Below are 10,551 nucleotides of genomic sequence, written 5' to 3' on the forward strand. Positions count from 1 at the left end.
AAGATACACCTTTTGCATTTCTCACTTATAGTGTATTTTTAAGGTAGCATTTAAAAAATAAAACAAAACCCTCACATGAATAATAGTTTCAATAGGCATTGACTGAAACAACAGTGATCATTAGTGTAATGATCAAGTAAGTAAGTACAAAAAAAGACTTCTTTTTCTGTCTTCATTGCTGTAAGTTTCTTTAAGGCTGGGAAAAAACCCCCAACAAACCTGTACCTTTCTGTATACCTAACAGTGTCTTAGACACAGTTCTCAAACAATTGTTGAATTAAATTTAATACTCCTGGGTTTTATTGTGTTCTGGTCCTTAAACAATCCGGTTTTTAAATCATGGTGTAAGGGAGATCTAAAAAATAGTATGTTCTTGGAAAGCTAGTAAGATGAAGAAAGAAACACCAAGTGACAGATCAATCTAGAATCACAAAGCTATGGCATTTACTTTACGGATAAAAAAGCTTCCTCCTGGGGTACCTCTCTGTCTAAGTCAGTGGAGCATGCAACTCTTGGTCCTGAGGTCATGAGTTCCAACCCCACATTGGAGGTACGGTTTACTTTAAAAAAAAAAAAAAAAGAAAGAAGGAAAGCAAGCAAGTTGGTTCCTAATATTATGTTAGTGCACCATCAGCTATGCAAGTCAATCCTCATGGGCTGATCACAAGCATAGAACAGACTCCATTAGTATGGAATGTATAATTGTGGAAAGTCTAAGGTAAAAAAAAAGGAATGGAATTTACATAGAAGTAGCATTTTGAGAACTCACTGATGTATAATTTGAACAATTGCCACATTCTTATTTTTAGTGTAGATGAAATGCTTGTACTGCAAGGCTTTCTACAAATTTAAGCAAACATGCCTCTGGAGGAATTTATAAGCTAAAGTAATAGCAAATACCCAGAAATTGGATTCACAGTGTATCTGAGAGTATTTATGAGACAGGAGGCTGATGAACATCTTATTACCTACAGTACTACACTAGTTGGGGTGCCTGTGTGGCTCAGTAGGCCCAGGTCATGATCTCGAGGTTCATGAGGTCGAGCCCCGCGTCGGGCTCAGTGCTGACAGCTCAGAGCCTGGAGGCTGCTTCAGATTCTGTGTCTCCCTCTCTCTCTGCCCCTCCCATGCTCTGTCTCTCTATAATAAATAAATGTTAAAACAAAACAAAACAAAACTGCTTTAATATTGCACTGGAGGCTCTAGCCAACTTAAGAAGACCAAAAGAAAAAAACCCGGATGATTAATATTTAAAAGCACAAGGAGTGAGGGGGTGCCTGGGTGGCTCAGTCAGTTAAGTGTCCGACTTAGGCTCAGGTCATGAACTTGCGTTTAGTGAGTTCAAGCCCTGTGTCGGGCTCTGTGCTGACGTCTGGGAGCCTGGAGCCTGGAGCCTGTTTCAGATTCTGTGTCTCCCTCTCTCTCTGCCCCTCCCCCACTCATGCTCTGTTTCTGTTTCTCTCAAAAATAAATAAAGATTAAAAAAATAAAAAAATAAAAAAAGTAGTCCACTAGTCATATCTTGCCATATATGCTCCCATGGGTTCTAAAATCAGGATTCCTGTTGCACATTATTGTGGTTCTTGTAAGTTTTTGCCAGGGAACATAAAACTGACCAACTTAGAAACAATCATTAGGGGGCTGAGGTTTTTGATGGCTGAACAGTAATCCCACGTTCCTTAATAAACATGTACATAATAATAAACATTTTGAAAATAATTTTCTTTTTTTTTCTTCTTTGTGATTACAGAATTGACAAAAACCAGAACGGACGGGAAATAATAAATTATTCTCAAGGCAGAGGAAAAAGAAAAATAACGTTCACACAACTTATTAGGTATGAATGGAAACTGTATTATATATTCTTACAGTAACTGAACTAGTTGAAACATACAATTTTTATCTGTAACTTATTTTATCCACAATATTGGGGGGGGGAACCCCACAGCACACATGAAAACGATTTTTCTACAGTTTTAAAGTGAAGATTAATAATTATCTGGATAATTATTTTCAACATTTCCTCCCGTGAAATAATTCACATTGTTAAATACCAGTGTCTTTTTTCCCCTAGACACACTTTACTAGTGAAGTGAATATCTGATTTTAAATGTCACCGGGATGATTACGAGCATTTTTGAAAAGTTTTTCCAGACACGGAGAGATTTGGCCTGGCGCTCACAGAACACCCTTGTTTTTTGTTTTTTTTTTTACTGGAGAAGACTCTCGAGAGCAACTGTGGAGAAGCCGCTTCCGAGGAAAACAGAATTTTAGAATTTTAAAAGCAAAGCTGTTTCTGTTCACAAATTAAACAAGACACAAATTAAAAGAGAGAGAGAGAGTCTGACTTTTCCCCTTAATTCTACCAGAGGGAAGAAAATCTTTAGACCGGCTACAGTCCAAGCACCCGCAAGAGGCGCTAAAAATAGACAATGTAACGGCCCCGGGGCTCTGCGCTGTGAGGGAGAGACTACCGGAGCTCCAGGACATCAGGTAGAGTGGGGGCGGGGCCGGACGGTGGAGGGGCGGGGCTGGGGCGTGGTCGGGTCGGGGCTTTCCCTGAGGCCCCGGCCGCAGCCGGCCTCGAGGGGCGTGGCAGGGGCGTGACCAGGCGGAGCCGCCTGGAGCCGGCTAAAAGGCTGGAGCGCGGCCGGACTTCGTCAGAACATCTCGGTTCGCTGTCATGGCCTTCACGCAGCGCACCGCGCAGGGTGCCGGGTTCAGGGAGCCTGCCACCTCCTTACCGCCTCCTGAGGACGCTGATTCCCGACCGCCCCGAAGTAAGCGGCCCCGTCTAACGGAGCCCGGCAGTGCCTCTGAGGTGGAGTGGAGGCTGCCTCTGGTGCCTCGCTTGTCTGAGGTGGAAAAAGCCTGGCAGTTGTTGTCGCCCAGACCCTTCCCGGCCCTTCGTCTTTCAGCGAATGCGATTTTTGGTAACTCCACAGACTCGCGTGTGGAGAAATCAGTCGGTGGGGAGCAGATATGTAGTCCGAGATGCCCAAATGGCAAATTTGAGGCGAATAGTTGTTTGCAGTCTCTGCCCTCACGAAGTTTTGATTCTGGTTTGAGGGCTTCTGGAAAGTCTTGTGAAGCAGGACTGAATGACAAAGAGGTTTTCGGTGTGCACCGCAGTGACAGAGCTGGAGCAGAGGTCCGTCCGCTTCTGCCCAACCCCTCTGCAGACGATATACATGGAGTTAAAAGAAATGCGGCTGGAAAACAATATTCAGTGCAAGGGAGGGACGGTATTCAGGAAGACGATAGTTATGTGAAACAGACAGAAAACCTATTTGGGGATGTTACCTTTTACAAGGAAATTAAGTGCAGATGGAAAGCTGACGGTGTTACGCCATCTCATAAAAAGGAAAATAACATTTCAGCATCGGCACTAATAAAGGAAAATAACATTTCAGCATCGGCACTAAATATATCAAAATCTCAAAACCAGCCCAGCATGGAAATTGCCAAAGCCAGCTATTTTAGAGATAGAGGCACAATAAGTATCCCTGAGTTTCCAACTGATTTAAATAGCAAAATGTCCTCTGTCTATTTAAAGGGAACAGCAAAGAAAAAGAATGACAAAAACGAGGCATATGTTAGGGATTTCACAAACGTTTACTGGTCCCAAAATAGACCTGATGTTAAGAAGCAAAAGTTACAGGATGATAAAAACATTGTGGATGCCGATGCAGAAAATATTTTTTCTGCATGCTATGAAAGTAACCACCAGTCACTCAGCAACCAAAATATTTGTGTGAGAAAAAAAGACTTGATCGGTTTAAACTACTATAACCACAGTAGTATCAAATCTGATGTAACAGACTCTGAAAAGAATTTCACTATAATACTGAGGAATGCAAATTTGGAAGAAGCAGAAACATGCCTGGACATTCATACGTTTACCAGATTAGAAAAGTATCAAAGCCAGGGCTCTAATATTAGTCACATCTCAGAAAAAATAGGGGCAGTTTGTTGGATTTGGGGTAATTACAAGACTCAAAGTGAAAATGTTAAAAGAACTGGAGAACAATTGAATTTTCTACAATTAGTAGAAATAGATCTTTTAAGCAAAGGAGATTATCACTATACAAAAGCCCTGAATACACGTGAAGAACAATCAAAGCTTCTCATGATCGGAACACTTGGGAGCCAAAAAGCTTTAATAAGTTTTTTTCAGTTAAATGGTAAAGGAGAAAGCAACAATCTGCTACAATTAAGATATTCTGCTACACAAAAAGGCTCTCATTTAAGCAAAGTTTTTGAAAATTCCATTATGGAAATTTTGAATTTTCATGAAAATATCTCAGGAAATCAAAAAAATGATAATGTTTTAAACTGGCATGAAATTTTCAAGGATAAGAAGCGAGTTGATCTTCAAAATCTAATAACTAAGAATATGAATGTCAATAGAAAAAATGATATGTTAAGTGTATGTTTACAAACCAGTATTTCAGGACCTCTAAATAGCATATTGAAAACCAACATAGCTTCTTTGCTGAATAACTTTAACTGTTTCATTAGAATTGAAAATGATCCTAAATTACAAGAGAGATGCATTGTCAAATGGATAATGTATTTGCATTATTCAAAAAATAGTATAGTGGAAAATCATACTGTGTATCTAGCAAGGACTTTAACTTTTTCAAGACTATTAGAAGGTAACATGAAACCTATGTTAAGAAAAAGAAAGTTATTTAAAACTGAACAAGTTTTTGAAGAGTCTAAGAAAAAACCTTCCTTCACTATGACGACTAAAAATAAACATTTTCCAATTTTTGAAACATATGAAAAAAATCCTCTTTTAATGGATTTTGATGACATTGATGAAATTTCTTTGACAAAAGACATTTACAAGAATAAGAGCTGTCCTGAACAATTCATGAATGAGGAAAATTGGACTCACTGTACACCTAATGCTGTTAAAACACATGTTAAATCTGGTTCTCAATTTATACAGAACCATAGATATATTAATGAAAAATTGTATGAAGTAAATATGTATAACCAGGATTTAAATACTGAAAGGAAAAAGGAGCATAATAAGATCAGCATTAGTTTTAAGTGCATATTTGAAGATTTCTTCAATATTAGGCCCCAGGCCATACCAACAAACCACGACATAAACCATAGTGAACAAACCAATCTTGGGACTATAATGCAGGTTCTAAATTTTGGGAGCTTGCTAAGTGAAATCAATGGGAAAAAACAAGACTCAATTTTGAAAGAGGAAGTAAAAGTCACAGCACAAAGTTTAACAAGCAGTTGCCAAATTAACAAAGACATTAAGATAGAAAAGGAAGAGAAGAATAATTTTTGTTTAATGGATGGCATGTTTTCTATGCAACCAGTTTCACTAATGAGTAAAAAAGTAAATGCGGAAGAAACCAAATATATTAATCAAAATAATGTAGCTGACAGAAATGAATATGAGCATGTTTTGCAAGAAAGTGAGTTAGCTAATTCAGAGTATTTTCATCCAAAGAATGACTCTACAGAATGTGTTAATCATCAATTTGAAACTGATTTGAGTCTAGGGAACAATGAATGTTTTCAGGATTTAACTGCCAAGTGTTTATCAACAGAAGCTCAGACAATAGTGAGCAATTTTGAGATGAAGAGTAAATTCGATTTAGTACTTGAAGAACTTCATATGTTTCATGAAATCAGTAAGGAAAACAAAATTGTAAGCACTGCGGCAACAAACAATGGGCAAGAATATTACCTTAGAGAAAATAATGATATTGAGGAGGTAAAAACGGAGATGAAAGAAGATTTGAAAATGGTTACAGTCAACGAAATATGTGTATCTTCTTTGCTCCGTGATACTATAACATGTCCTAATATGCATAAGAGACACCCAAGTTTATTTAAATGGAAAGCAGTATCCAATAATGGGAAACAGGAAGTTCCAAATGAATATTGCTGTTCAAGAGCAGCAGAGGAAGAATTACTTTATTCCACTTCTAAGGAAGGTATGAAATTAGTTTTAAAATATTTTTTATCATGATAAAAAAATTCTGCTTTTTTTCCTGTGTAGGCCAAATATATAATTTTGGGAAAAAAGGAGATAGAGGTAAAGTGTAAGATAATATTTATTGATGCACATTATTTTTCTATGAAATCCTGTTCAGACATTAAGTAATAGAGTGAAGTTGAAGGTAACATGTGATGAAAATTTTTTTAAAGATTATTTATTTATTTTGAGAGAGAGAGAGAAAGAGGGAGAGATTGAGTGGGGTCTGGGCACAGAGAGAAGGAGAGAGAGAGAGAGAGAGAGAGAGAGAGAGAGAGAGAATCCCAAGCAGGCTGTATGTGGTCAGTGCACAGAGCCAGACGCGGGGCTTGAACTCAGGAACCATGAGATCATGACCTGAGCCGAAATCAAGAGTCCGGCCCCTTAACTGACTGAGCCACCCAGGTGCCCCTACAAGTGCTAAAATTTTTAAAAGGAGCCTTGATGAATCCTGCTTCATTTACCCAAATGTTAGAAGCCAATAGAAGGAAACATTTTTGAGAAAGTAATTTGTTTATGGTATTAACATTTTATGTAAAAGTTACTTTTTGCTATAACGTATTGATTATTGTTTTCAGACTGTGAAAATCCTCCATCTAAAAGGCCTGCTTTTTTCTCTGATGAACTTAGGGAGGAAAAAATGACTTACTTACTGAAGGGAGGTAAGATTTTTGGTTATTTTCTAGAATACCTTCTGAGATGACTATTGCATTTTGTGTTTTTAGCATGAGGAGAATATACATAGGTTATTAGGAAATAAATACAAATTTAGCACTTTTGTAACTGTTAATGGTTTACTGATGCAAATTCCAATAGTTAAAAAATCAGCTAAATATTAAAATGGCTACAATCAGCCATTTGGAATATTACTGGGAAATGTTCTCTACAAAACTGTGTTTAAATATTTGCAGTGATGTGTTGCCATAGCTACGTGATGAGACAGGGGTTAATACACATATAATGTGTGTGTGTAACATTAATTGGCAAAACCAAAAAAGATATTTATCGAAGTTGACTTTTCATTGATGAGATGTTATTCTGAATTGCATGTTTATTATCTATGTTCTCTATTCTTTAAATATTATGGGGCTTTTTATATTGATATTTTATTTAGTAATTAAAAAACATATCATTTAGATATTATTAACATGATGTAACTTATGCATTTAAACTTTTGACTATTAAAAAAATTAAACTAAAGAAAAGTTAAACAACTAAAAAAGGTCTTTGCCTAAAAAAAAAAAGTCTATAGTACCTGAATAAAACACACTAAGTCTAATATCTATTTTAACTTGTGAGGTAAGGGTAGGGTTGAAATTAGGAAACTGTTTTCTAAATGACTAAATTTGCATATGGTCAGGAATTGCAGGTGCTCAGTAACAAGACTAGATCTAGAAAGAATAATGATGGAGGTGAAATGTATCTACCAAAACATCTTTAGTCATGGACCGTTTCTCAAAGTATCTTTGAAGGAAGATTAGGAAGGAATGTCCGGAGGGTTTTGAAGGAAGATTAGCGAGTGCCTACTCATATGGTCATCGTGGTTACAATTGTGACAGTGAAATTGAGTGTATGAAGAAAATTAAAGTATGTGCACGAACGGGAAAAGAAACGTTACATGTGTTGGAAATATCTGAACCCATATAGTCTGCAGGGCCTTCACAAGGAAAAGAGCCTCATCGTGAAATATGAAAAATAACGTGGTCAGCCAGGATTATTTAGTACCATGTTAGGACAGTCCTCTTGGATTTACTTTTGAAGTGCATGCAAACGGAGTGTTTTTTCTGAGACTTGTTAAAACTCATAGTGGAGGGGAAAAGTTGGGGAATGCTGGGAAGGAGGGGGGCTAGTAAAAATGGATTAATTCTGCCGAGGCGGAGTGGGTGCCTGCTTGTGCTTCTGCCTATGGGATTTTGAAGGCATTGGGGAGTGGTGGGTTCTGCCCTGGTGCTGAAATGTTTCTGATACCTACCCACTGGTCATCATGATGCCTCCCATCTACCAGTCATGATTCCGGGGCATCCGGTCTCTCTTTGTTTCTCTCTCCTGTCTCTCTGGTGTGCAAAATACAAGTAGTTTGAAATTATTTTGAACACGGGAAATAGGCCAGTCAGTGCGCCAGGTGCTTTATATATCATTTAGCACCAAGCCTTCTCTAACCTGAATGTATAGATGAATCACCTGGGTGTCCTATTAAACGATTCTGATTATTTTGTGGGGTAGGCCAGAAGCTTCTGTATTTGCAACAAGCAAATGTAGATGCTGCTGGCGTGTGGACTTTGACTTGCAAGGATTTAGAAAACATTTGAGTCAGTATTATTTCTAAAAGACTACTAATACATTTTATGACTTTTGAATGTTTAGAATTGTTAAGTAACACAAAGCAATAGATTAATCTGGTGTACAGTAGTAATAAAAGGGATCACAATCTATTCATAAAAAGGTAGGAAATCCAAGGAGATGAGGAACCATATCCTCATAGCCACAACTTGATGACTGTTTAAGGACATATGCTTTGCAAAAGGCCTCTGTTGATATAAATTGGTTCGGTGATTTCCTACCCATTGCAAAATCACCAGAAGTATCTGTAATATTAGACCATGAAAGAGGAGAGCTATTCTTTGAAAAAGTAATCAAATGGACTAATCATGGCTTTGTTCTGAAATAATAATCTCATAATGAAGTCCCCTTAGTATAAATTGCTGAAATTATCTAATTTATAACCAAATCTAGCCTATCAGACACGACCCAACAATTTTGTTTTATTTAAAAAATGAAAACAACTGGTAATGTTTTTTTCTCTTATTTTTTATAATTAACTTTATAGTTTTAATGTTGAATAAAGTACCATAAACTGATTTATAGCTATTTTTGTGTCTTTTTCTCCCTATTTGCATATAGTTAAGCTTTGTATTTTATTTCATTATTGTTTACATCGGTAAACACACAGGTTCTGTTTGGTTCAGCTTAATAGAAATCATGCCATTTATCTTTTGTCAGAATTATTATTAGGCTGATTATACTATTTTCAGTAAAATGTGCTATTATATTAAGGTCATACTAATTCATTAAAGCTGGCTGAAAGCCTGATACATTTTTAGCTTTATATTTGTACCTCACTGTTTATTTATTTTTTTAAAAAAGCACTCTGAAAATTAGAGGTATTTTTGTATTTCATTATGAAGCATAGTTAATACTACCTGTCTGTTCTACTGATTTAGTAACAGATATACCTCCATGAAATGTTTTAAATTTTTTTGAATATGATCGTGTGATGTTAAATAAAACTTTCAAAATCAGAGCCCTCCATTTATACATAAACAGATGAAATACATCTGTGCTCTATTATTGATAAAAGTCTCTATTAAAGCCAAGTGTAATCATTAACAGCATAGCCTACTGTTTAGCTTCTAAAAAAAAAATGACATGGTTTTTAAAGCCACAGCATCAAGTTAATTATATAGTTTTGTTATTGTTTTTAAGTCAGACTACCTGACTGGAATGATGATTTTTTTTTAGTTGTTATTTTATGTGGGCAAGTTACTTAACTTTTTTTTGTGTTGAGACTTTCACATTTTAAAAATGGGGACAGGATTAAGTAAACTAATTAATTTAAAGCACTTATTAGCTCAGTGACTCAGTAAATGTTTCCAGATCATGATTAGAAGTAAGTAAAACTTGTTGGGATGAGCACTGGGTGTCATATGGAAACCAATCTGACAATAAATTATATTAAAAAAAAAAGAAATGAAAAAAAAGAAGTAAAGTTTTTAAGCTTAGAAACTACAACTACAATTTTACTCCCTTATGCACTTTTATTATCTTATATTTTAGGTAGTAATTTTTCACATGGAATTTCAAGAGTACTACCTCTTAAGACATGCAGTCGACCAATCAGAATTGGTTTGTCAAGAAAAGCTAAGCTTAAACAACTTCATCCCTATCTGAGATAAATGTTATGAGAACTTAAAAGAAGACATTGGACTTTAACATTTCAAAACATTTCACAGCATTTATAAGTGTTTTGTTTCCTACTTTGGTTAAATGCTTTCTCTTAGTTTGGGAGTTTGGGGCTTTCTTTATTATGAAGTATGGAGAAGGTTTTGTGTATGTGTGTGTGAATTATCTAATTACCTTTAAACATTATAAAATATTTCACTGATGTTTCCATATTATATTATAACATATACATTAAAGGCTTTTCATGATCTCGTAAAACATGTCAACGTATTATTTTTCATGATATATATGTATAAGCCTTTTATAGAGAAGAATATTAGCCTTTACAGGTTTCTCAAAAGTATCTGTGACTCATAAAAATGGTAACAAACCACTGTTCTAATCCACTTGTTTTTTTTTTTTTTAAGTAAAAAATAGAGATTCAAAGAGGATGGGTAAGATTTTTAAGACCGCAAAATTAGTGTCAGGTTTGGGATAGAGGCACTTTCTGAAGAATTCTCTCCTACTTTTCTCTGGATTCATTTTCTAATTACAAAAAAAACATGTATTTATTTTTTGAGAAGCAGAGAGAGACAGAG

At 36.0% G+C, this 10,551-nt stretch overlaps 1 protein-coding gene across 1 annotated transcript; it reads left to right on the top strand.

The window, feature by feature from the left end:
- The first annotated feature begins 2,675 nt into the window (after nt 1-2,675).
- On the top strand, nt 2,676-10,125 carry RAD51AP2 (RAD51 associated protein 2). Its single transcript, XM_049652494.1, is given in 4 exon segments — nt 2,676-5,972; nt 6,592-6,675; nt 9,848-9,962; nt 9,964-10,125. Coding segments are annotated over 4 exon segments (3,528 nt in total). The 5' UTR covers nt 2,676-2,683; the 3' UTR covers nt 10,004-10,125.
- Nucleotides 10,126-10,551: the final 426 nt, after the last annotated feature.

Source organism: Panthera uncia (genome assembly GCF_023721935.1).
Source record: "Panthera uncia isolate 11264 chromosome A3 unlocalized genomic scaffold, Puncia_PCG_1.0 HiC_scaffold_12, whole genome shotgun sequence".
In the NCBI taxonomy this organism is placed as follows: domain Eukaryota; kingdom Metazoa; phylum Chordata; class Mammalia; order Carnivora; family Felidae; genus Panthera; species Panthera uncia.